The following is a 27,772-nucleotide window of genomic DNA, read 5'->3' as shown; positions in this document are numbered from 1 at the left end:
CTTGTGCAATCACGTAAAACGTGAAGTCAGCCGTCGCCTTGGTTACCTTTGACGTCACATGGCCCAGCCCTGTCTCGACTCCTGGGGCTGGTCTGATTGGAGGGAAACCCCGTGGATTAGCCCGACAGAATCAGCTGTGAGCCGCGGTTAGCAAACCTCCGACAGTCCCATCGTTATTCCCCGACACTCAGGTAAGAAAATTACACCAGCTCCGAATAAATCGTTCTGTCCGGTCGGCAAGGACTGCGTTTTGTTGTCTGTGTTGTGAACAGAAATTTAAACGGCGATGACCGATAGACGGCACGAGACAGAGTAGCTGATGATGCTAACGTGCAGAAAATGAACAATAAGCCTTTGCTTGGCAGATCTAGGCCGCCCGTTTTTGTTTCCTGCTCCTGCTGGGTTATCTGGTGTGGGCGATCTTACAATATGAAATATATACATTTAGCCATTTATCTAGACAAACCCTCGTTTGATAGTCATCAGCAGCCGTCCACGTGCGCCCTTATTTCAAATGTTGGCGAACAATTCATTGTATTTTTAGTGAAACGTATCGTGGTGCTGAAACAAGCCGAAGCCTGTTTGCCTCTTATGTTTTAAGTGACTCCAGTATAAATTCAACTAGCTTTACCTAGCCTTGTCAGTGTTACTATAAGTAAGTCTTAATTATCTTCGATTGTTTCGGGTTATCTGGTTGATTGTGTCTGAGCTTTCCTCCCTTAATATTTTATGCATCTTACAATCGAGTGACCCGCCTGGCAATCGGCTCTCTATCTTCGTATAGTCCGGTACTGTCATGGCACGTAACTTGTGTTAATAATGGTAAAACTGTTGGTGTCTTGACGTTACAGATAGCAGCTAGCATCCGCAGGCTTCATTGCTGTGAGCCGTCAAACTAACTTCGTTTTACCGTGAAAGCAGCGGCATTTTATCCACGATAATGTGATTACTTTTTATCTTTGCCTTACTGTGTGATCCTGTTGAATTTGTATTTATTATTTGTATGCACTGCAGAATAAACTAGTCACAAGTAAATCACTGACTGTCTAATGCACTTCAGAGACCCTCGGATTAAGAGACAAGAACTGTTATTTCAGTATTTGTCTATCCTGGTAAATTAAAGCAAGTTAAATAAGAAGACGTAATATGAAAAGCGTGTGAATGGGTAACTATGGGAACTGGGCGTGGTTGAAAAGCACATCGGCATATTCCCTCACAGTGTAATGCCACCAAGACGGCAAATACTTGTGGTATAAACACATTTTTGCGTTGAGACTGACACCTGGGAACTGTTTGATCAGATTATGGTTCCTCCTTGTTTGCTTTGACTTTTTGGTATTACACTGAATGCTTTCCATGTAGTTGATGAAAATAATGTTGCTCAGAGAAGCAACAGGGCTACCACATTCGAGGAAAACCTGAAAATATCGACATCGTGATTTACAGACCTGGTAAAGTCATGGAAATTCTGTATTGAACATATATTTTTCTAGTTTATCTCTGCATTAAAACATTAGATAATATATAAATATAAGATATTTCTCTGGTGTAGAGTAAAACCTGCTCACAAGCCATAGTCATGTCTGATTTGTGATTATTTAAATAAAAAAGAAAAATCTATATCCAGTAATGACAAATAATTTGAAAAGTCTATAATTTAATTGGTCAAAAGAAAAATTGTACATGTGTAGCTATACCAACAGCCAGAAGAATACCTCAGCAGAATTTGCATGATGGCCGCGAATGACGATATTAATTGATTCATTGGTGTGGATTTTTTCCATTACTTCTGCATGGATGGTTGTCTAGTTTATTTAGTTTCTGTTCTATTCAGTAGCAGACTTGCATGTAATCAAAAGTGTCCCTCGTATAGAAAGAAACGTGACAACACATGTCCAGACAGAGGAAGACTGATCTAGCAAACAAGTTATGATAATGTTGACCATACCTGGTGATATGTTTAAAGTTTTCTCTTCAAAAACAACTTGGAAACTGTACTGAGATTATGGAAAGCTGTAAACTTAAACATGTTATTAAAGTGCAGTTTGATTCACCGGGTGCATGGAAAACCCGTAATATCAGGGAATTTTAAAGTAGGGATTTCCAAGCTTGAAAAATCATGAAAATAAGTTACTTTTAAAAACAAATTGTGGAAATTTCTTTAGTGAAATAAAATGTTTCTTGTTTAAATCTGCTCTACAATATTTTACTGCCTGGAAATAGTTCTTTGTGAGCACAAACTCTATACAATTATTTAAAAAAATGCTTGTCCAGTAATCTGAATTTTAAGAAAAAATTATGGAAATTCATTGGTCAAAAGATGTTTGAACCCTGGAGACAGTAGATAGATGGCTTGGTTGACTTTATGTGAAATTAAACTCTGTAAGCTGGTTACAACCAATTATACTAAATCAGAATGAGTGACTAAATTAACTCTGTAACCTTGAGATCTGACTGTTCTTTCTCAGCACTGAGCAGCCATGGACAAGAGCGAGCTAGTGCAGAAAGCCAAGCTGGCCGAGCAGGCAGAGCGATATGATGACATGGCTGCCGCTATGAAGGCTGTCACTGAGGGTGACTCTGAACTGTCTAATGAGGAACGTAACCTGCTCTCAGTGGCTTACAAGAACGTGGTGGGTGCCCGCCGCTCTTCGTGGAGAGTGGTCTCCAGCATTGAGCAGAAGACAGAGGGCAGTGACAAGAAGCAGCAAATGGTCAAGGAATATCGGGAAAAGATCGAGAAGGAGTTGAAGGATATCTGCAATGACGTACTGGTAAGAATCTCAGTTTTATAATTTGATTAGCCCCAGACTGATGAGAATAATTTGGATTGCATATCTTGCATTTTGGCCACAGATGTATAGATGTGAATGCTGCGACATCAATCCCTGAAAGTCCTTCATTGTCCAACACCTGTATAAAAATTAGAACGTAAAGCTCAGCACAGATGGATAACTGAAAGCTGAAATCCTCTGCTCTTGTCCCTGTTTCTTTATTCCAAAGGTTGGTGGGTAACGTAGGTTGATAATCCTGCTTGTGTTAATTACTCATCATGAGCAAGGCCCTTTTTCAGCCAAGCCTATTAGTTCAGGCCTGATCTCATTTGTTCCAATGCATGCACAGATGTCCTCTCCCTTGGACAGTTATTGTAGGTGAGAGCCCTCCTTGGATGATGACAGACTTATGGGGTTAGGGTCTATTTGACCTCAGTTAAATCTATTGCACAGAATGTGTTATTAGACTACTGTCTTTTTGCCATAAGTTCAGTGCAGAATGTACTTTTGCTACATGTTGTTCTTAGTGATACAACCCTGTTAAATTTTGATAAAAATGAGGTCAACTAAAGCCAGATAATTTTTTTTTTATTTCTTTGATATACATTCTGTATGGTCTGTGGTCTGTTAACCTAACATAAGTTGTATGTTATACAAATTGAGATGTACATAAATTTAAATGAGAGCAAATTTGTTCTTTGTTCATGTCTACAGTAATGGTCTTATTACATTAACCTGTTGATACGCAATCGCCAGGCTCAAGCATGCTTATCTTCTGTGGGAAACCGGTAGCGTGAAATCAACACTCAGCAGACACAATCCACCACTGCACCATTGTCTGCTGAGCTACAAATTTACACTGTGATGTTTACCTTTCAATCTGCTACATTACTGACAAACTATAGCTGGCTAACACAGCAAACCGACGTGATAAACATGAGTGACATGGTTGTCAGGGACAGGGTTAACGTATATTAGTTGTATTGAAAAGGGAATGATGGGGTCGTTGTTTATTAACTTTCCAGTATGTATTTCACAAACTAGTTAGCACTGTCTGCAGAACCACCGGCAGCTCAGCTCTGTAAGGCACCATCCTTTGGATGAGACGTTAAATCGAGATCTTGACTCTCTGTGTCCATAAATCCCTCCGATATTAGCATTTCACAGATATATTGGTATCAGCTTATGTTTTCTGATATGCGCATATATGGAAACTTTTTCTTCATTTCTTAATGCAGAAAACAATGCTTGTGGTGATTTAGAATTGGTGTCATAAAGTAGTATTTACAGCAGAGCGCATTCCGACACCATAGTTTACAGATCTGAGCTGATGTGGTTTTGCTGATTTCACTGCTTACATTTACAATATAATTTACCATCTATAAATGTAATTACCGTAATTTCCGGACTATAAGCCGCAACTTTTTTCCCACGCTTTGAACCTCGCGGCTTATACAATGAAGCGGCTAATATATGGATTTTTCCCGCTTTCAAATTTTATAAAAAAAAATTTAAAAAAACATTCTGTGACGTGCTCACTTTTTTGGCGACTTGAAGCTTTCATTAGACCAATGAAATTGCCGAACGGGTTAAGGTCAAAACAACTTTTTTTGTTTACTGTTTAGATTAAATCGAGCGCGCTCAAACTTCCCATCATTCTGATTACGGTAGTAATTTTGTCAACCTCACCATGGCAAAGACATGGAGAAACGAATATGATGCAGCTTTCAAGTTGAAGACGATTGATCTGGCTGCTGCACGGGAGCTTGGTCTTAATGAGTCGATGATAAGATGTTGGAAACAGCAGCGTGATGAATTGACTCAGTGCAAAAAGACAACTAAATCTGAGGCTATTCAACTCCGACACCGAAGGAGATGACTTCAGTGGTTTCATGTGCACAAGAGGAGGAAGATAGTGACCAATGGCTTTCTTGGTAGGCTACTATTTACTGCAAATATTTTATTACAAGCCGTGTGTGGCAGCGGGGGCGTGGTCAAGCGCCCGTCCGGGAGAGAAAAGCTGTAAGGGCGCTTACACCTGCGCTAAATTATATCTAACACCAGTGTCTAATTTCAAGTGCCCTGCTTCACGGGTCCTCCTTGGGAAAACTGTCACACGGGCACCAGTGTGACAGTTTTCAGCAGGGCACTTGGTGTTCCAGGTAAGGCTTTTAATGGCCACAGCAATGTTTACAATCAATTTTATAAAGTTTCTCAATTCTTCTATGTGCCAACACTAGACTGACGTGTGTCACTTTCTCAGCTCTGTGGCTGCTGCATTTTATGCCGCTCTCCCCATGCTTACTGAAATTAGACACCGGTGTTAGACATAATTTAGCTCAGGTGTAAGCACCCTTACCACTTTTCTCTCCCGGACGGGTGCTTGACTACATCCCCGCTGCCACACCGTGTTTCGTTAAAGCCTATTTATTTTTGTTACAAGCCGTGTTTCGTTAAAGCCTGAGTAAAGTTAACTTGTTTCAATGTACCGGTAGGCACCTGCGGCTTATAGACAGGTGCGGCTTATTTATGTTCAAAATAATATTTTATTTAAAAATCAGTGGGTGCGGCTTATATTCAGGTGCGCTCAATAGTCCGGAAATTACGGTAATGTTAACAAATTATACATCTTTTCAAAGGTCTAAGTGTTCAACATTGATATCCTATCTGTATTTCACGATAGCAATGCTCAGAAACAGCAATTTAGCTATTTGTGCCAGGAGTACAAATGAAAACATTCCATATCAAAACAGGACTTCATACATTTGTTATGAAAACGCGATCGCCAGATGAATCCAGTTCGCCACACTTGGGTCAATTGTCCATGTCAAGCATTCATTGAAAACATCCAATAGCACTTTTTGTCCATAAAAGTGATCAGTTTGGGAAATATTGATATATTCTCCATTGTTTACATGAGATCTCGCCTGAAAGATTTAAGCAGCATTCATGTTGTAAAACTGTATATTATCTTATATATTAGAGTATCATAAACAAAATGAGCGCGTCTCAAGTCTATTTTTAAAAATGGGGCGCAGTTTAATTCATAATAGCCAAGCAGTGCAGTCAGATTTTGTGTCGTCTTGAAAGGCAGAGCCTTCATTTACTCTGTATGCTTCCAGCGATTTTACAGAGAAAAAAGCTTCCTCAATTTTTGTTAATCATCTTCAAATTTGAAATGTAACTTCTTTAGATTTGTGGCTTTGAGAACATTGTATTTCTGGGTTGTCTTGGTACTTTTATTATAGTTTTTTTTTTATTTTTTGATATTTGTTTTGTTCAGCACAAAATATGTCCATTACTATAAATTTCAACTTCTCTAACTTTAAAATATAACAACCTATATTAATTCTGAAACTTGGGAAATAAAGCCCAAAGTGTCTTCTTTTAAAAGACGCTACAACTGTGTCCATACTCCAAAGGGTCCAGTAAATACAATCAGTCATTTTTATGGTTTCTGCTCAAAAAGGGGGTGCGTATCAACAGGTTAAGCGTTGTCTTCACGGTAAGTTGCTTTAATACAGAGTGGAAAGTTAATAAACAATGGCCCCAACATTTTCCTTTTTCCCAATTTAACTAATGTAACGGTAACCTTGTCCATAACAACCATGTCACTCCTGTTTATCACTTCGGTTTGCTGTAAGCCAGCTATATTTTGTCAGTAATGTAGCAGATTGAAAGGTAAACATCACAGTGTAAATTTGTAGCTCAGCAGACAATGGTGAATGTAGAAGAAAGGGAAGCATAGCATCTTTTTGCAGCTCAGCAGACAATGGTACGGTAGTGGATTGTGTATGTTGAGTGTTGATTTCATGCTACGTTGTTACCTAGTTCAGTGTTTCCCAACCACTGTGCCGCTGGCACACTAGTGTGCTGTGAAAGACTGTCAGGTGTGCTGTGGAAAATGATCAAATTCCACAAAATAAAGAAATGCATAAAAATAAAATTACAATTTCAGGGATCCAAACTCCTCACCTTTCGGAGAAATTCGCCGTTTTGAAACCATAATCGGTCACTTTTGTGATTGTGAAGAGCAATGATTAATGTGCAAAAGTGACTGATGTTTATACGCATTAAGGGCCTTTCACATGACTCGCGTCAGCGCTGCAGAATACATTGAAGTCTATGAAGTTGCACCACTTTTCACCAGTGTAAAGTGTTTTTCATGCACAAGTTTTTGCTTCACCAACAGTGACTTTGAGCTTTCAAAGCAACAAGACACATTTAAAAACTGTCCAAATTTGTGAAGAGACTTTGAATGTCTCATAATTTCTTTTAAATATTACCTTTTTGTTATGAATATCAGAAACCCCAGTTATTGAACTAATTTAAATTCACCAAGAATATGCTTGGACCTAAACATAAACGAGTCCTTTTATTACTTTCTGCTATCAAAGAAACAGCAAGCGTCCTGTAAATTCATGACTAAAAATTAAAATGTAAATGAAAATAAAAGCTGTTAAATGTCTTATTATCATTAAAATATGAAAATTAAAATGACGGGTAATAATAGATTATGATGGAATTTTTGCGACTGTCCGTCAGAATGACGGACGATGATGACAGCAAGCACTGTATGTGACTTTTTTTCTTTGTTTTCTTTGCATTGCCAAATTTCAAACATTACAAGTAAACACGCTACTAAGATGGGCAGAAAACATGGACAAGTTCTTGAAAAATAAAAATATTGATGATGGTTAGCCTATGTGGGATAGTGGTGTGCCGTAGAATTTTTTAGTAGTAAAAAGTGTGCCGTGGCAGAAAAAAGTTTGGGAAACACTGACCTAGTTGGTGAGATGCAATGCTGGAAAGTAAATAAGCAATGTCCATCTCCGTGACAACAAGCTTATAGCCAACTAGGTAACCATGTAGCTACTTTCATCTATTGTCATTTGAGTGGAAGCTAATTTGTAAACATGTATTTACCCAACTGTTTTGTTCAGGATATGCAGTTTGATACCGCCTTCAACTGAACTGTTCCAGTCGTTGCTTTTAAAAAAAATAATGTAATTTTTAAAAGTCTGGTTTTCCACCGTTGAAAGTTTCCCCTGAACTTGTGTAGCGGAATACTGTGTAACACCGCTGCCGCTGTTTATCTCTTGTCTCGGCAGGTGTAAATGCTTCTTGAATTTATTCTTTATTTAAATTATCAGCCATTGACTGATACTAAACAGTACTGATGTTTATTTAGCTATTTATTTTTGTTTATTCTTCATTTAAATGGTCAGCAACTGAATGATACTAAAAATACAGTACTAATGATTATTTAGCTATTTGTTGTATTTTTATTTATTTATTTTCTCAGTGTTCATTTCTAGAATTTGTTGACAATAATAATAATAATAATAATAATATAAAATATTCTTTGACAAAAATATTTGTTTAAGCAACCTTCTGAGTACCTTTGCATAGTCATATTGGAGCATAAAGGTGCGTACGCACTGCCAGCGACATCGCGCGCAACAGCGACTCAATACCATTCATGTTCAATGCGAGCACAGCGACTTTCGGCGACACGAGCTGTCGCGACCGTTGGCGCTAGATGTGGGCGTGTCCAGCGACGCGACAAAGTTGAGAAAAGTTCAACTTTGGAGCGACTAATGGAAGCGACAGCCAATAGGAGAGACGACGGGAGAGCTCACGTGATCCTTCTCTCTCTCTCAGCTCCTGCAGTAACGGAAAGATGGATGAAAGGCTAATTCTTGCTGTTAGAAATGTTCCAGTGCTCTATGATATGTCTCTTCCCACGTTCAAGGACATTTTTAAGAAAAATACTGTGTGGAAAGGTGTATCTGAGATCTCGGGGATTTTATGGACCCAGACAGACCGGCATTTGCATTTTCGCCGCAGATAAACAGCCGCTATGGCAAACAGCACGCCTTGTTTGATATTCATCTTTGATATAAAGCATTTTATGTACTGATTCCATATATATTTAGTCTTTTCCCTCCAAAATGTTTGTTTTTAGTGGCAAGAAAACAGATTCGCTGTCAACAGCAATGGAATGACATCCGTGAATGTCATTTATAAACGTTACTAGGCAACCAGTAGTGGGAACACCCACTAGCGACTTCACCGCCAGCCACTGGCGACCTGCAGCGATAAAGTCGCTGGCAGTGTGTACGCAGCTTAATATCAGTAATCGGTGAATTTCCCCCCTCTAAAATCTGTATTGGACTCAAAATTCCCATATCGGTCTGGCCTTAACAGGTGTTCAAATACTTATTTGCAGCTGTATCATACAAATAAATAGTTAAAAAATCATACATTGTGATTTCTGGATTTTGTTTTTTAGATTATGTCTCTCACAGTGGACATGCACCTACGATGACAATTTCAGACCCCTCCATGATTTCCAAGTGGGAGAACTTGCAAAATAGCAGGGTGTTCAAATACTTATTTTCCTCACTGTATCAGGGTTTCCGTGGGGCATTAAAAGTCATTAAATTAATTTTGCGAAAATTAAGGCCTTAAATAGCATTAAAAAGCATTAAATGTTATTTCTACAGGCATTAAAAATGTTGGATGGTTTTGAAAAAATAATATTACCAATTTATTTTGAATATAGCCTTCACAATTAATAACTTTGATTTGCTGTCACAAAATATGTACATTGGTGTGATAAACATGCGGATCCAGTTTGGTAATTGCCTCCGGCCGGTGCAAAATTGGGGTAACGCCGGATGTTTGGACAGTGGTGGGCTGGGACCTGGAGGAGTTGGAACAGAGAACGTAAATTTTGTAAAGTTGCAAAGAAAATGGGTAAGTGCAAATTCCAGCAAAAGTGGCTAGAAGACAAAGAATTTAGGACATGGTTGTCAACATGGAGCCGTTAAATCTCATATGCAGTCCGATTGCCACAAATCGGCTGTAAAAGGCAGACAGCAATTAACTATCTCAAGTTACTTCGCCGTGACCGACAAAGTAACTTCTTCAGCAACTACTACTACCACCACAACTGCTGCTGTAGTGACCACCACTTCCTGCAGAGCCACTACCGAAGGAAAATCGATCGAACTTTGACCAGCGTTTGGTTTGAATGCGACGCTGCAGGCAGAGGTGCAGAACCACTCATACGCATCAAATTAAGGTGTTTCCGAGTTGTTCCAGGGAATATTTCCTGATTCGCAAATAGCCAAATCTTTCACCTGTGGAAAGGACAAAACCAGCTACATTTTAAAATGTGGACTTGCCCCATACTTCAAAAAGAAACTGATTTCTGCTATTAACAATGCAGGACAAATGTGAACTACTGAATTCTGTAGCCTCGGCCAGGACCATATACAGGATCTACCTTGATGAAGAGAGGAGCAAGAGAGAGGGTGCCATGCGTGGACTTAAAGGGGTCATGACATGAGAAACCAAATTTGCCTTGATCTTTTGGTATATAAGAGGTCTTTGTATCATTAAAACGTCCTGCAAGTTTAATATTTTAAGACGTCCTCCCCATTCTAAACGAATCATTTATTTAATCAAGCTCAAAATACAGCTCGTTCTGGATTCATGGTTAGAAGTGACGTGTCGGTTAGAAGTGACGTAACAGCGTTTGCCTATGACCGCCTCCAGCACAAGATAACTACGCTTTAAGCGCAAGACAGCTACGCTCATTTCAGTATCGCCGTCGCCTCACAAGTGTTCAGTCGATGGACAGCGAGCTCTGACAGAGACTACTTGTGCACAGGAAAATTACGATGCCACACAGATGTGCTGTTCCTGGCTGTGGTCAAACAAAACCTCTGAATAAGCTGCCGAAAGATCCAGACGTCAGGGAAAAATGGATGCAGTTTATTTTTTGCGGACGTCCCAGTCACGGCAGTGTTAACTTAAGCGTTTGTTCTGTACATTTTAAGGATGACTGTTTTGAGAACAAATCTCAGTATGATGCTGGCTTTGCCAGAAAACTGTTGCTCAAAGATAAGTCCGTGCCGACTATTCTGGGAACAACGACGACGCAAACTGTAAGTAGGCCTAATCTATTTTAAACTTTAAACTACTTTTTAAAGCGCAATTTCATTCATTATGAATAATCACAGTGTTTTTACTTAGTTTACTTGCATATTGTTCTGGCTGGGGCGTCAATAATTGATACATAGGCACTGACGTTAGCCAATCATAACAGTGGGCGCTAACACTGAAGTCTTAAATGGAAAACGCCCCAAAACAGACTGTTTGAATCAGAGGATGAGAAACAGGGTGGGAAAAGGTCATAAATCACTAGATTTTAAAAGTTTTTCTTAAAAAAAAATATATTAATACTATAATTGCACCTAAGGGAACATAATAATACAATAAAAAAAACCATGTCATGACCCCTTTAAGAGAAAAGATTTGGAAGATGAGCTGGAAGAACTGAAAAAGAAAAGGGAGGTGTTGATGGAGATGTGCGCCAGCCTTCAGAATGATGGCGATCAACTAGTTGAGCAGGCCAAAAACAAATCTAACACACTCATGGCTCAAATGATTACAAAATCTAATACTATGAGGAGATACAAGGACAAATGCAATGAATTGAAAAATGTTGAGTCAGAGTTGGAACTAAAAGTGAGTGAACTAAGGCACATGGATAAATTCACTTATTTAAACGAAGTTAAAACTGTGTCATTTCTATAGCACTTGAATTTTGCATACATTAAATTCCAGCCTTAAAAGTTTCAGAGTTTTTCCTTCACTGTCCAGACTGATAGAATTTGTGGTTATAGTTGAAGGAGGTCACGTGTATTCGATGGCGGTACAATTTACACAAAGAGAAACATAATGTCTTTTTTCCAGTCATGGACTGATTTATCAGTATGCCTATAGCATTCGATATCTAGTTGATTGGTACTATGTTAAATTAAATTTGACATATCTGCAAATACGTTTTTATATTTTAAGCTGTCTCCTGAGATATATGTATGTGTGTGTGTGTATATGTATATGTATATATATATATATATAATAATATATACATACGTACATACACACATATGTACAAACGCAACTCACACTACTGGTGTTTCATTTTCATGCTGTGTGTTTAGTGTAAATAGCTGTTAACACTTAAATAAACTACTCCAGTGTAGCTTTGAGATTTCAGCTTGAGATTTGCGACAGGAGTATCCCAGAATTAATGGAAGCTTGATATAACTAACCTGTCAAAACGGGAAGAACTCAAAGGTCTGTCAATATAAAAGTCCTGCTAAAATGAAAGCTCTGTTCAACTAGATGCGTGATATTGAAGACAGAAAGATATAACTACTGTATGAAAATGTATATTCAAAAAGTAGCGATAATACTCATAACAGTAATATAATATTAAATTATAATATAAATATTTATATAAATATAATAATATTATCAGCATGTTGTGATTTAGACATAGCAGCCTTGTGCCACAGGCAATCTGATTTTTTTCCTTAATACTGCGAAGCTCTGTTATGCAGTATTTGTTACCAACAAATAAAATAGCAACTTTTAGTAAAAAAAAATTATATATTTTTATACTGTATGTATCCATTTCATTAAACACCATTTAATCATAATGCAGAATTTGTATCTGTTGTCATTTTCTGTATAATTATTACAAAATCTGAGGCTTTTTATTTGTTTAAAGTATCGATACCGAGGTACCAGGGATGGTATCATACCAAAGCCAAAATGTTGGTATCAGAGCAATTCTTGTTCAAAGTCATTAACCTTCCGAAGCAGCTAAACTGGGTCCTGGGATGAAAGGTAATAAAACACCAACATTGAACCTGCAACAACCCACAATAAGTGATGTATTTACCTGGACAACGAAATACCCGTCCGGTAGCCCATGATTGAGAGAATGCACAGATGGGAGAGTAGGTTCGTTGCCAAAGAGATGTTGCCGTTCATAACTTTTGAAAAGCCATCTTTCAAAAAGTTGAACAACACACATTTTAATTGCACTTAATTTTTTTTTCCAGTTTAATTAGAATTTTTTGTTAAAATAAATGTCTAAGTTTGAAATCAATCTGCTTTGCATTATTGTGTAAGCTATTGCTTAATGAAAATTACCCCATAGTACCACTTAGTGTCCAACTAGCGGTAATACTGGTGTTAGACAGTTTGAATGTTAACACCGCACAGGTGTGAAAATTATGATATTGTGGCAAGTCTAGTCCACTTATGTTCATTAAGCCATAAGTCAAAATATAGTGCTGCCCCTGAGTAATGCACTCACTCTGAGACTTCAACCAAAGTCTTAAGTGAGAGCATGAGCTAATTAACTTTTAGCAGCTGCTTGGGTGGAAGAATGGAGACTATGGCTGTGTCTCGTTTGGAAGAGACGGAAGTCGCATTTGTTGGCAGCTTATGTCGTCGTCTCGTCTCTTCATTTTTTATAATTTTTTCTTTATTGGGAATGCAAAAAAGGTTAACAATTGTATAAATGTAAATGCATATACATAAAAGGCATTGACAATAGATAAGAAAAGTGAAAGACCAAACATTTTTTATGAGACCGTCTCTGACTTATGCAGCCAAAAAATGCAACCTCCGGAGGACACATCCTTCCAAATGAGACACCGTCTATGCAATGGGGTGTGGGAAGTGAAAAGGTCTCCAGAGAACATGAGGATGACTGACCTCCACAATGTGGCTCTGAACCATACATGGGGAAAGTAGATTGTTTGGCTACAGCTGGTTGTGGATATATACCCTAATTCTACCTGTTTATTTGTGATATGCCACAACAGAGACTCTATGGTTGTGTAAGTCTCTCGCCACAATACAAAGGTGCTAATTTCTTCTTGAACCCATTGTTTGCTTGAGAAAGACACAAAGGAATAGTTTGCCCTAAAATTGAAAATTCTGTAAATTACCCATCTGCTACACATATAAATAAAGAATCATTACGCATTACCTGCCATTTGATAGTGACCATGGCTTTCAAGCTTTAAAAGGCCAAAAACGGTACCATAAAGTTGGCTAGTGCTCACAACTTGTCTGTATTCTTACTATTCTAAAGCCATACAATAGCGTTGTGTGAAAACGGATTTAAATTTCTGTCGTTTTTATTGTCATTACTCACTGATAATCTTGCCCTCCCTAGAAGCTTGTTTCTAGCCCACAATTAGGTGTGTTCAGTTACTGCACACTCGGGAACCAGTGCTGTTTGGTGGTTAATGTTGTTGCTGCACCATTTTTGTATCTAGACGCGAGCTTCAGTGTACAACTGAGTGTTTATATTTTACAGTGATTTTGCTTACTAAGCCAACAACATGTACGTTTATATAAACACCAGTGGTTTTCCTTAATCATAAGCTTTTACTTATGCATAAACCAATCAGCAGATGTACATTTTTACCAATTTCCCCTATTTAAAATAGCATATAAACACTTTCACCTGCATTCTTATAAGGTTGTCCAATGTGCACAAGTGTTGTGTGCGTATCTGGTTATGTTTTTACGTCAAAAGCAGAGAATAACCTATGATTTAAAATCTCATGTTAACACAGTTTTTTGCTTTGATAGATTTTTTTTGAATGAGCTGATTTTTGGTTGTTATTTGCCTATGAGTGTGCATGTAAATTCACTCGCTGATAGAATATTGCAGGATTGTCCTATATGCATATGCCAACTTGGAACAAATAAGCAAAAATAAAGACGGTTACCTTTTCTCACAGATGTTTCACTGTGTTGTCAGACCTATTCATTTGGATTGAGTTTGTTATCTTATCTCTCTTAGTCCTGAGTAGAAGAGCTCAAACCAAAGTGGAGCCCATCTGTGGTCAGGGCAACCTGGGTCAAACTGATAGTGTTTGAAGGCTGGGAATACATTCAGTTTATGAGCACAAATCTGAAAGGGGGCTCTGTTACTGCAGAAGTCACTGTTATCCCATAATGACAGCAGCTGATCTCTTGATTTTTTGTGGCCACTGACTTGCAGATCTCCATGTTACAGCCAAAGAATCTTAGAATTTTTGAATGAAACAAGTGTGATGTAATGGGGTGAATTCCTATGCATTATGTAACTTAATGTTTAGCTACATTGAAATCTTTCATACACTTAGAGCTGTAGTTCCCAACACTGTTAACTGTTTTTAATGTTCAATTCCCAGAGAATCTTAGTGATTTTTCATTAAGATGTACAGTAAAGGTTTTGTTCACTAAAAAGTTACAATTCTGTCATCATAAACCAACCCTCGTGTAGTTCCAAACCTTTATGATTTTCTTTGTTCCATGGAATGCTAATGGAGGCTGATAGATTCAGTCCCCCATTCATGTTCATGGTATGAAAAAGATGCAATGAATGTGAATGGTGACTGACACTGTCTGTCCCTAACATTCTGCCTAATTTCTCCTTTGGTATTCAATGGAAGAAAGAAAGACATACATGTTTGGAACAACATCAGAGTGAAAAAAGATGATAGAATTGTGTAACACATTCGAGCTCCGAGATGGAAGGGAGGAGACGGAGAGCAGAGATGCAGACCTGTAAGGCTCTTTATTTATCTGCCTTCAACAATCTGCGTGCACTCTTCTCTGTATTTTTCTCAGTTTAATCAGTTCAGTGTAACACAAATCTTCAGAGTCTTCAGCTTCACAACCGGTACTTTGTCAACATAAACTTTATCGGAGTCTTCAGCTTCACAATAACATAAAACCTTCAATAAGACATGCCAGACACTTTCCCTGGTCTGGCGGTGGTGTGGCCGTTTATATACCACTCTCCCCATGCTCACTGGAATTGGAGACAGGTGTGAAGACATAATTTAGCTCAGGTGAAAGCACCCTTACTGCTTTCTCTCTCCGGTCAGACGCTCGACCATCCCCCTGCTGCCACAAATTTTTATATATAATTTTTTAGCATCTTTTAAGAGAGGATTTACCTTGCAATTTTTTCACTTGACACTAGGGCTCGGCGATATGACTATATATGTCGTGGCGACAATATGAAGTGTCAGTCAACAGAGATTTTGCTATATCATGTGTATTGCGATATGTAAATATCCATGTGCGCAGCGTGACCGTATCTTTCTGTGGGCATGCTTCACTTGAAACTGAAACCAGGCTTGAGCAGGGAATTAATTTGATGGTTATTTGCCAATGCTGGTTTAATACCAGATTCACTAAAGGAATTATGCAGATTAGGCAACAGCATTGTTCTCACAAACTTTTGACTGATTCTTTGCTATTCTGATTTTGTGGGCCGGTTCTGAGCACTCGACAGTGGAATTCCACTGTAATCTGACTGATACACACTGCCGGTACAACGCACTATGATCCAGACACCTGGATCATCTTTTTAATATGCCATGGTGCGCTTGACTACACCACACATCTGTGCATCTCCATTTGATGAATTTTTGCAGAATTTGAAGAAAATGAAGGGGAGCTTGTTATTAAAACAGGTGCCACATCTGGTTCACAAAAGCTGACAGATTAGAAAAGTTTAATCTGCAAACTGTTACACAACGATAATCACTTGTGGTAATACAAGCGAGGTTTTAACACCTTAAAATGTAGCATGCTAAAGAATATTTTGAAAACCAAGATGCGCTCCAATTAATTCTGTCTTTTTTAAAATATTTTTTGTTTTGATTTGTATTTTTTGTAAGAAGTTTAAAAAAATATATTTTACATTTATTTTCTGCAAGACGTTTTATTTTCGTTGTGTATAATCTACTAAAGTTATGTAATATTTTCATTGTTACTTTGCTTTTAAAAGATGTTCAGTTTCTTGAGGAAAGTTTATAATAAAACTGGCCCAAGTCTTTACTTGTTACAAAGATGATGGGGATGCAGATGGTTGTGCTTTATGAAAACGCCATTTTCTCCCCACCATTGGAAGCGCAAGTAGGTCATTGGTTCATCAATGACATGTGAAGACCAAAAAAAAAGGTTAAAAGACAAATTTGCCATGGAATGACTAAACTGTTTTCCTGGTTATGGAGCAATTATCTGTTGCACCTAAAAAGTCCTGTTGTTTGAACCTTTAATGATATCATAAAGGGCAATGTCAAATGAGATAATGAAACATAATCTCCTCTGAACCATCTCTCTTAGTGTGACCTTGACAGTGATTTTGATTGAAAGGGATAGATCACAATCATTGACTTGTGTTGTCAATTATGTCACCCGAATAACCGACTTCTCATCCAATAAAATTCACTTTTATTGGATGAGAAGTCATACAGGTTTGGAATGACATGACAGAAGTGTACTATCCCTTTAATAAGTATAAGTTACAACTTTTAAATAATATGTGGTTTGTTAGGGCATCATTGGAGAGTTTAGGGATGCTTGTATTGCCATGATGACCACACGACTGGTTCTGTTCAGTGTGGCAGCAATCAGGCCAGCAGTGCTGTGAATGGACCCAGCAAGCTCGATGACCTAGTTCCACAAGCACTAGCTCACACGGCAAAGTCCAGTTTCCCATTCTCCCCTTCCCCCTCCCTGCAATAGAAAGTCTCAGAAGCATCTGTGGAACTGCAGTCCTGCCACAAGCTGTCAGGCCTCTGTCATCCCCAAAGGCAATCCAAGGTTGTTGTCTAAAAATGCATGGAATGGTGAAGTTCTAGAAACAAAATTGTTGGGACAAAATGATGGTGCTTTTTTTTATTTTCTGTAAGTGGCATCTTGTTACTGAAGACTGTTTTTACCTGTGCCTCTTTTTCATTACAGTATGTAGCCAAACAAGTTTTGCAGAACCCTGTATCTTATCTCTCCATCGCTAATACTGTTTAATTTTTGTTCAACTCATGACTGCTTCCCCCTTCACACTGAAGCCAGGACGTGAAACAGTTTGACAAACCTCTAATGTCTGTTTTTATTTGTGTGTGTGTGTGTGTGTGTGTGTGTGTGTGTGTGTGTGTGTGTGTGTGTGTGTCAGGTTCTTCTGGACAAGTATCTCATCCCCAAGGCGAAACCAGCTGAAAGTAAAGTCTTCTATCTGAAAATGAAAGGCGATTACTATCGCTACTTAGCAGAGGTTGCCCTGGGAGAAGAGAAAGCCAGTAAGCCATTTAATTAAGTTATGATATTAAGGGTTGTTGGGTTTAAGGGATTGTTCACACAAAAATGTTTATTCTGTTGCTGTATTTACCCTCATGTTTTTCCAAACCTGTATAACTTGCTTCTATGAAACATAAAAGATGTTCGCCACAATTTACTTTCATTGTGAGGAAAAAAGATACCATGAAAGACATTTTAACTGAGACAAAGTTAGTTGGTTAATATGAAGCCATTTGAATAGTTTTTCATTGTAGTGATTTGTGATAGCTCTGCCACCTGCCCGTAAACAGTAACTTCTGCTAAACATATAACCACTTCCGCAAACTGTTGACATGGAGCCAAACTTGAGAGGAAGTGATGGGGTGGAAATCTCTAAAGAGGATAAATTTTTTGGGGAGTTGCATATTTGAGTTCCATTCATAAAAGCCTTAATTCCCTCGGTGACTTTCATCAGTAAATGTACTACATCTTTTGCCCCAAAGTAGGTCTAAATCTCAAGCAATACAAAAGACACTATATCAGCTTTATCTACAGTTGAAGTTTACATACACTTAAGTTGAAGTCATTAAAACTAATTTTTATAATCACTCCACAGATTTATTATTAGCAAACTATAGTTTAGGACATCTATTTTGTGCATGGAGTAATTTTTCCAACAATTGTTTCCAACAATTTCACTTTTAATTGACTATATCACAATTCCAGTGGGTCAGAAGTTTACATACACAAAGTTAACTGTGCCTTTAAGCAGCTTGTAAAATTCCAGAAAATTATGTCAAACCTATAGCCAATTAGCTTCTGATAGGAGGTGTGCTTGTGGATGTATTTTAAGGCAAATTCCGTGCCTCTTTGCTTGACATCATGGGAAAATCCAAATAAATCAGCCAAGACTTATGGACCTCCACAAGTCTGGTTCATCCTTGTAAGCAATTTCCAAACATCTTAAAGATACCACGTTTATCTGTACAAACAATAGTACACAAGTATAACCTCCATGGGACCACACAGTCATCATACCGCTCAGTTTTTGGAGAAATCTCCTCTGGTCAAATGAAACAAAAATGTAACTCTTTGGCCATGTTTGGAGGAAAAAGGGTGAGGCTTTTAAGCTGAAGAACACCATCCCAACCATGAAGCATGGGGGTGGAAGCATTATGTTGTGGGGGTGCCTTGCTGCAGAAGGGACTGATGCACTTCACAAAATAGATGACAAACGTCTTTGACTGCTGAATTGTGTCTTGTTGTTCCAGTGTATCGTCTATTCATTTTTATAGGATGTTATAAAATAATCTGTTACAAAATGTACAAAAGATTGCATAATTAAAATATAATGCATTATATTTTGTCATTATGTGAAGGTTCGCTGCCCAACTCAATGAAAGAATGGGCACAATGCACGTCTGTCTGTTCTTCCTTCAGATTACCGTAGTTATCTTATTAAGCGCACCAGTTTGTTTTTTTCCGTGACTGTATGAACGTCTTTTTCCGAATCGCTTTCTGTTTGAAACTCTCACCTGCTGCATATGCAATGAGTTCACTGACACACACAGCTGGTGTGTGTGTGTTCAAGTGTTCGCTCCTGTGTGAAAGCCGAAATCCTCCATACGGTTGCTGTGATAATTCATGAAGCATTCCATTCAAATTGAAGAGTCTGAATTTCCATCTTTTAACTGGGGAAAGTGCAACAGAGTGACACTTTATGTCAGACGTCTAACATGGAAACTGGTGCGGGAATCTTCAACTCCCATTTCTTTGAGATGCAGGTGTGTGTTATGTCACTTAAGGCAGGGAGGTTTACAGTCAGTAACAAACATTCACTTTTCTTTAATAATTTTCATTAACGAGTCAGAGTTCATTAAATGATAATAAAACGTGTTTAGCAAACATTTGCAGAGACAGGTGTTCAAAACACTATTAATTACACTCTGTTTTGATTTAATATAATGATAGCATTGCAGCATCGTATATCAGTTTGGTTACTATGAGACATCTCTGACAATCGATGTACCCCTTAGAGCCACAATGTAATCGATCTCAAAATTAAATATAAGCTCCCTCTTTGACATGTTTGTGTTTCGTTGTTAGGTAAGTGTCACTGAATTTCGAATTAAGGGATAATTCACATCATGCGTGATCACTATCGATTATCGTTTTCATGATCGACCTTTGCTGCCACGTCTGAGTACTCGAGTACTCATGCCCATCCCTGGTATTGGAGTGGCCATCACCTGACCTCAGTCCAGAACTGAAAAAGCATGTGCGAGCAAGGAGGCCTACAAACCTGACTCTGTTACACCAGTTCTGCCTGGAGGAATGTGACAAAATTCTAGCAACTTATTGTGACAGGCTACCCAAAAAGTTTGACCCAAGATAAACAATTTAAAGGCAATGCTACCAAATACTAACAAAATGTATGTAAACGTCTGACCCACTGGCAATGTGATGAAATAAATAAAAGCTGAAATCATTCTCTCTACAATTATTCTGACATTTCACATTCTTAAAATAAAAGAATGTGAAATGTCTTAAGACAAGGAAAGTTTCCTACGATTAAATGTCAGAAATTGTGAAAAACTGTTTAAATGTATAAGATGTATGTAATCTTCTGACTTCAGCTGTATTTACAGGCTTTTATGATATACCGTAATTTCCGGACTGTAAGCCGCAACTTTTTTCCCACGCTTTGAACCTCGCGGCTTAAACAACGATGCGCCTAATATATGGATTTATCCCGCTTTCAAATTTTATTTAAAAAAAAAGAAAAAACATTCTGTGACGTGCTCAGTTTTTTGCCGGAATGAAGCTTACATTAGACCAGTGAAATTGCCGAACAGGTTAAGGTCAAACAACTTTTTTGTTTACTGTTTAGATTAAATCGAGCGCGCTCAAACTTCCCAAACTTCCCCGTCCGGGAGAGAAAAGTGGTTAGGGCGCTTACACCTGAGCTAATGTCTAACTCCTGTGTCTAATTTCAGTAAGCGTGGGGAGAGCGGCATAAAAAGGCAGCAGAGAGAGTGTGTGTGAGTGAGTGAGTGAGTGAGTGACACACGTCAGTCTAGTGTTGGCACATAGAAGTCCAAGAATTGAGAAACTTACATTGCTGTGGCCATTAAAAGCCTTACCTGGTACGTCAAGTGCCCTGCTTCACGTGTCCTTCTTGGGAAAACTGTCACCCTGGCACCAGTGTGACAGTTTTCAGCACTTGATGTAAGCGCCCTTACCGCTTTTCTCTCCCGGACGGGCGCTTGACCACACCCCGCTGCCACACCATGTTTCGTTAAAGCCTATTTATTTTTGTTACAAGCCGTGTTTCGTTAAAGCCTGTGTAAAGTTCATTTGTTTCAATGTACCGGTAGGCACCTGCGGCTTATAGACAGGTGCGGCTTATTTATGTTCAAAATAATATTTTTTTGAAAATTCAGTGGGTGCGGCTTATATTCAGGTGCGCTCAATAGTCCGGAAATTACGGTAGCTAATTCAGTGGTTGTGTTCAAAGAACCTTTTTTTCTGTCATTATGAATTTTGAAAACATAGGGGATTACAGGGATAATTCAAAAACACTCATTTTGAAAGATAAAAAAAAATGTGTGGAAAAATCTCTTGTTTACTTAAGAAAACTTCCTGCAGTAAAGTATGTTAAAAGGTGGTAAATTGTGAAAATAGACCAAGATAGGGATGTGAGTGAAAATTTGGGGTGAGAAACAGGAGATCGAGAGTGTAATACAGTGGATAAATGTTATTTTATTTATAAATTGAGTGACCATGATTTATCTTTATTAACTTCTATTGTAGCCTGTTTTTTAAAGGGATAGTTCACCCAAAAATGAAACTTCTAATCATTTACTCACCCATTTCTTTTGTTGAACACACAAGGCAACTACTCATAACAATAGAGCATGATTGAAAATCTACAACCCAGTCTGTCCATGTGATGGGTTATAATTATTTGTAGTACAGTCTCAGAGGTGCTTATTCTGTTTAAGACAGACTCTGTACAAACCTTGGAATTATTTGCTCTCCATTTCTGTCATGTTGGTCAGAAAGGAACTGGCCACAGTGTACATAACAGGAAGAATCTTGTGGCTGCCTTCCTGTGCCAGGAGGTTGACAAGATTTCAGGGCGTGGCCCTCGGATTATGTTGTGGGAAAGAGAGAGGGGGGGGAAAGGAGGGGTTTTACGTCTACAGAGGAAACGGTTAACAGTTTGATTTCCTTCCTACATTGGAACAGGTGCAGACATGCGATTCCACCCACCTGACAGCATGAATGAGAGCACATGTGTGGGTTCAATGCTGCTTACCAGATTCCTGTTCCATCTTGTTAAAAAAAAGGACATTTAATTCTCTCTTTTTGTGGAAAAATTATCAAATTTTGGAGGGATACAAATTATTCACTTTTATAAGTTTGATTTTTATTTAGCTGTTTGGAAGTCTTTTACTGAAACCAACTAACTCCAGTCCTTTAATAGTACTCGTCAATATTGCTTTGCTAACAGTTTTAATTTTACAGAACCCAAAGCATCTAAATCATTCAAACATGGAAATAATGTCTATCTGCCAAAGGGATAAATAAGAGAGAACATTAGTCTTCTACATAACATGTTGGAATAACAAGAGTATAGGTTTTTCCAATGGCTAATACCTATATATAGGCCATCAGGGTGGCCGATTGCCTGTATTATGTAAATATCTGCATTTTACAATTTAAATACATCAAGTGAGCACAAATAATAATCATATTTAAAATAATAATTTTTAAACCGTGGTTGTGGTTTCTGCTTCTCACGGTTAATTAAGCATAACTGTCTACGGTGTTAGGGAGCCATTTAAAGTTGCAAATTGTTGTTCATTTTCATTATTGGCTGTGTCTATGGATGTACAGACTGTACAGTGAGATGCCTAAGACAGCGCTTCAGGGAGACAGGAAGGGCAGCTGATCGTCCTTGGAGAGGCAGACCACGTGTAACAATATCTGCACAGGATCGGTATATCCGAATATCACACCTACAGGACAGGTACAGGATGGTAACAACAACTGCCCAATTACACCAAGAACGCACAATCCCTCCATCAGTGATCAGACTGTCTGCAATAGGCTGAGAGAGGCCGTACTGAGGGCTTATGGATCTGTTGTAAGGCAGGTCCTTACCAGACATCACTGGCAACAACATCATCTGTGGGCACAAACCCACCTTCACTGGACCAGACAGGACTGGCAAAAAGTGCTCCTCACTGACGAGTCGTGGTTTTCTTACCAGGGGTTATGGTCTCACATTTATCATCGAAGGAATGTGCATTACACTGAGGCCTGCACTCTGGAGTGGGATTGATTTAAAGGTAGAGTGTCCGTCATGGTCTGGGGCGGTGTGTCACAGCATCATCGGACTGAGCTTGTTGACATTGCAGGCAATCTCAATGCTGTAAGTTACAGGGAAGACATTCTCCTCCCTCATGTGTTACCCTTCCTGCAGGCTCATCCTGACATGACCCTCCAGCATTCAATGCCACCAGCCATACTGCTTGTACTGTGCGTGATATCCTTTAAGACAGGAATGTCAGTGTTCTGCCATGGCCGAAGAGCCAGATCTCTTTTTGCTCCATTGAGCACATCTGGGACCTGTTGGATCGGAGTGTGAGGGCTAGGGCCACTCCCCCCAGAAATTTCTGGGAACTTGCAAATGCCTTGGTGGATGAGTGGGGTAACATCTCCTAGCAAGAACGGACAAATCTGATGCAGTCCATGAGGAGGAGAGGCACTGTAGTACTTAATGCAGCTGATGGCCACACCAAATACTGACTGTTACTTTTGATTTTGACAAAAATAGGAAGGTGCAAAAGTAAAAACTAAAAGAGACAGAAGTTGCTGATGAGGTGGTCTCAGTGTTGATGGTGAGATGGAACGATGGTAGGTGAATAACAGGGAAAGAACAAATAAAGTGGAATTTAGTTTTCCCGCCCCTCCTCGGTGTCCTCGGCATCTCCCTGGTTATCTGAAGTCCACAGCTTTAAAAGAAGAGGACAGGAGAGTTTAACATTGAATGACATGCTCTAAACCATTATAGTGCAGATGTATTTTTTTGAGGGCTTGTGCGGCACACTTGGATTGGGCCAGACAGTTGTCTGACTTGAATGTAAGAGTGGAACATTTTATGTGCTCCAGTCTCACCCTCAAAAACCTGGTACATGGCTTTGCAACAGACTTCCTCACTAAAGCCTTTCTCATTGCATGTTCAAGTTTAAGATTTAACGCCCTCTATTGGAAAGTTTAAAGCAGTGGAAAGTAGGGCAGCACGATTTGGGGAAAATGTCATATTGCGATTATTGAGGCTAATTTTGCGATATAATAAACAAATGGCGATATAAAACAAACATGAGTTAACTTGATTGGTTATCAAGGAAAATGCACACATAGATTACTGATAATGCTGAAATGTGTATTTCTCAACTCAAACATACAAACTAGCAACAACAACAACTATAAATGCAGTGTTTTCGAATTAAAATATTATTTTTACAAAATTAAATAACATCTTTGCATTACTACAAATTTGTTATTTTCTCAATATTACACCTAAATAAAATGCAACAATAACTAAGAATATACACATTTTCATGAAAATAAGATTGTCTAAACAAACAGGGACATTTAATCAGGATGTAACATGTACTTTCTATAAACTCTTTTGAAAAGGAATCTGGATATAAAAGTGTGGTTCACTCAAACCACTAAAACTGTTGTTGTGTGTGTGTTTTTTTTTTTTTAATGACCAACTGGTATTTCCAAATCCTCTTTCTAAAAAGTTCTACTTATCGCTGGTACCTCTTGTCCAGTGTGTGGATCATTTTCTGAAATCCCACTTTGCTAACGGTGCATCATGTCTGTTTATATCTCTGTGAAGACTTGTCTTATGGCATGACACTCGCAGACACCTCTGTAATTGTGCTTTGTTTTGTTTGGCTTACTGGGCTTTTTAATGTAGTTTTAGTCAATGAAAACTGTTGACATTTTAGTAACATTTATTCATATTGACATTTTAGCCATAAGAGTATTATTGATAAGAATTTGTCAATCTTGTCTATCCAAAACCTATATATATACACACACACACCACACATATCTTATTGTTGTTGTCATTTTAGTGTTATTTTTCACATAAGATTGATCTTATGATGATGTCATCAATGATGCTACACGTTGCAAGCTGCAGACAGCGGGGGTGAGAGAGGAGCGTCTCAGTGTTGGAGTGCGCATCACCCAGCAGAACTTTGTATCTCTCCCTGTCTGGACTCCCGCTCAGATTGTGTCTGTTCCGTGACTGGTTGAAGTGGCTCTGATCGCACTGAGAATGACAGTTTTGGAGTTTGTGTTTATTTACATGGCATGCTCTCATATTATATGAACTTTAATTAAGGATGAAATAACGATATATCGCCAAGCTATGATCGGTGTTATTTTTTCTGGCCACCAGTTCAGAGTCTGTCTGCTCTGCATCTATCTCCACGCTGAACACCGGAAACTGACATGAACATACGTGCCACTCCATAAACTGAGACTGACTGGTCATCTTTTTATTAGCGGTGTAGAAAATGGGCAAACAGCTCTCAGAAAGAATGGGCTGTCACGTCCACACATGCACTAATTTAATATAATCGCAGCATTTTGCCGCACAGGCTGGCATCGCGATTGCGATATGATTTATCGTGCAGCACTAGTGGAAAGTTTTGTCAAAGGCAGCTCCCTTAGTCAGTTGAAGACTTGCTGGGCTGTATTTATGCCTCTGTCATGGGTCATGGCTCATGCCTTTGTTGATAATTTCACAATGTTCTTAACTGTTTTTTAATCTAGTCCTGAATGTGAAATTGCACTAACCCATGTGTTTTTTGTATCCTTAGCTATCATTGGCAATTCACAGGAGGCCTACAAGAACGCCTTTGAAATCAGTAAGACAGATATGCAGCCCACACACCCCATTCGTCTGGGCCTGGCTCTCAACTTCTCTGTATTCTACTACGAGATTCTCAACTCGCCTGACCAGGCTTGTAAGCTTGCCAAAACGGTAAGGATAACATACCCTCAGAAACAGGCGCTTTTGATAATGAACAAAATATAAGCGTACTACCTACAATTACATTGTGAATACTCATATTCGCAACATTAATCACCTTTTTCTTTGTATATTTTTCACCTAGGCTTTTGATGAGGCCATTGCAGAGCTTGATTCACTGAATGAAGAATCATACAAAGACAGCACCTTGATCATGCAGCTACTGCGGGACAACTTGACAGTGCGTTCTCTTTGATGGCAGTTTAAATGAAAGTGTTGAAGCCATTTTTTATGTCCATGTTCTCACACTCAAAAATAAAAATGCTCCTTTAACTTAGATTGCTGAAAATTCACAGTATTAGAAATATGACCACATTGTATAATTACACAATCCTACTACAAATATGAGGAAAAAAGAAAGAAAAAAAATAATTATACATATATATAATTATATTTGTTACTCTAGGGTTCTGGGTAGCTCAGTGAGTAAAGATGCTGAGTGACTCCAGCCAGGTCTCCTAAGCAACCAAATTGGCCTGGTTGCTAGGGAGGTTATAGTCACGTGGGGTAACCTCCTCGTGGTCATTATAATGTGGTTCTCGCTCTCATTGGGGTGCCTGGTGAGTTGTGAGTGGATGCTGCAGAGAATAGCATGAAGCCTCCACACGTGCTATGTTTTCACGGTAGCGCGCTCAAGCCTCGTGATAAGATGCGCGGATTGACGATCTCTGATGCGGAGGCAACGGAGATTCATCCTCCGCCACCGAGATGAGTCACTACGTCACCACGAGTACTAAGCGCATTGCGAATTGCGCATTCTAAATAGGGGGAAAAAAGAACTAATTTGAAAAAGCAAATAAAATAAAAATAAAATTATGATTTAGAGCATGTCATTCAATGTTAAACTCTCCTGTCCTCTTCTTTTAAAGCTGTGGACTTCAGATAACCAGGGAGACGCCGAGGACACCGAGGAGGGGCGGGAAAACTAAATTCCGCTTTATTTGTTCTTCCCCTGTTATTCACCTGCCATCGTTCCATCTCATCATCAACACTGAGACCACCTCATCAGCAACTTCTGTCTCTTTTAGTTCTTTTACTTTTGCACATTCCTTGCTTTCTTCATTCCCTGTCATTGTGAGGGGATTTTCTGAGGATTTATATAATGGGAGGTGGGTGGGAGGGATTTAGGATCAGTATGGGGCAGGTAATAGGAGGGGAGGAGGTTTATGTGCTGTTAACCTTGTTTTCTCTGTTGGGATCTCTAGGTTGTCGCATTAGTGTGGAAGATTGCGGATGATGGCATGTTCTTGGCTCATGCTAAGTTGCAAGTTAAATCCTTTGTTATTCGTATACTGTATGTAAATCTGTCAAGGAGGCTGTCCATTGGCCATAGTCATTATGTACACCTTCACTTTAGCATATACATTATAAATAGCCCTTGTGTTGAAGTAGAGGTGGAGATAGCAGTGCTATTATACAGTTAGAAAATAAGCAACAGCAGCAGCACATGACATACAGTGAACTGCTAGCTTGCACATCCTTTAAAATCATGGGGGAAAACATTTTTACATTCCATGTATTGTCACTTTCAAGTTTTCTTATTCCAGGCATTTGGTAACCTGCAAATTACATTTGCTTACTCCCTATTAATTACGAGGTATAGAAGACCCTAAGAACAAAGAGCACATAAGCTTGATACTGTTACCATTTGACTGTTCAAGCAGAGCAGTAGGAAAAACCAGTGTGATTTTAGTTATTTTTCCCAGTAATGGTTTGTTTTGTTTATTTTCAATTTCCTTTCATTTCTTTTGATACTTGCCTAAATTGCATGTGGCTATGAAGCAGTTTATATGGGGAGGAAAGGGAGTATACTCTTCGGGCTGGCTAGCTTTTTGTCATGTCTCTGGAATTTTCATACAGAACACCCAAGCATAAATATTCGGAGGGAAAATATGTAATTCCATGGAAGTGGAATAAAAAAAATATTTAA

The 27,772-nt window shown here is 38.7% G+C and overlaps 1 protein-coding gene across 1 annotated transcript; it reads left to right on the top strand.

The window, feature by feature from the left end:
* Window positions 1-36: 36 nt before the first annotated feature.
* Window positions 37-27,772, top strand: LOC127655510 (14-3-3 protein beta/alpha-A-like). The gene is made up of 6 exons (XM_052143379.1): window positions 37-191; window positions 2,469-2,774; window positions 17,617-17,740; window positions 25,631-25,794; window positions 25,928-26,023; window positions 26,712-27,772. The coding sequence occupies exons 2-6, from the start codon at window positions 2,481-2,483 to the stop codon at window positions 26,769-26,771; spliced, it is 738 nt and encodes a 245-aa protein (XP_051999339.1). The 5' UTR covers window positions 37-191; window positions 2,469-2,480; the 3' UTR covers window positions 26,772-27,772.

This window comes from Xyrauchen texanus, chromosome 15 (genome assembly GCF_025860055.1).
Source record: "Xyrauchen texanus isolate HMW12.3.18 chromosome 15, RBS_HiC_50CHRs, whole genome shotgun sequence".
NCBI classification, from domain to species: Eukaryota; Metazoa; Chordata; class Actinopteri; order Cypriniformes; family Catostomidae; genus Xyrauchen; species Xyrauchen texanus.
The sequence above is the reverse complement of the archived record's forward strand: the minus strand, read 5'-3'. Positions and strand labels throughout refer to the sequence as shown.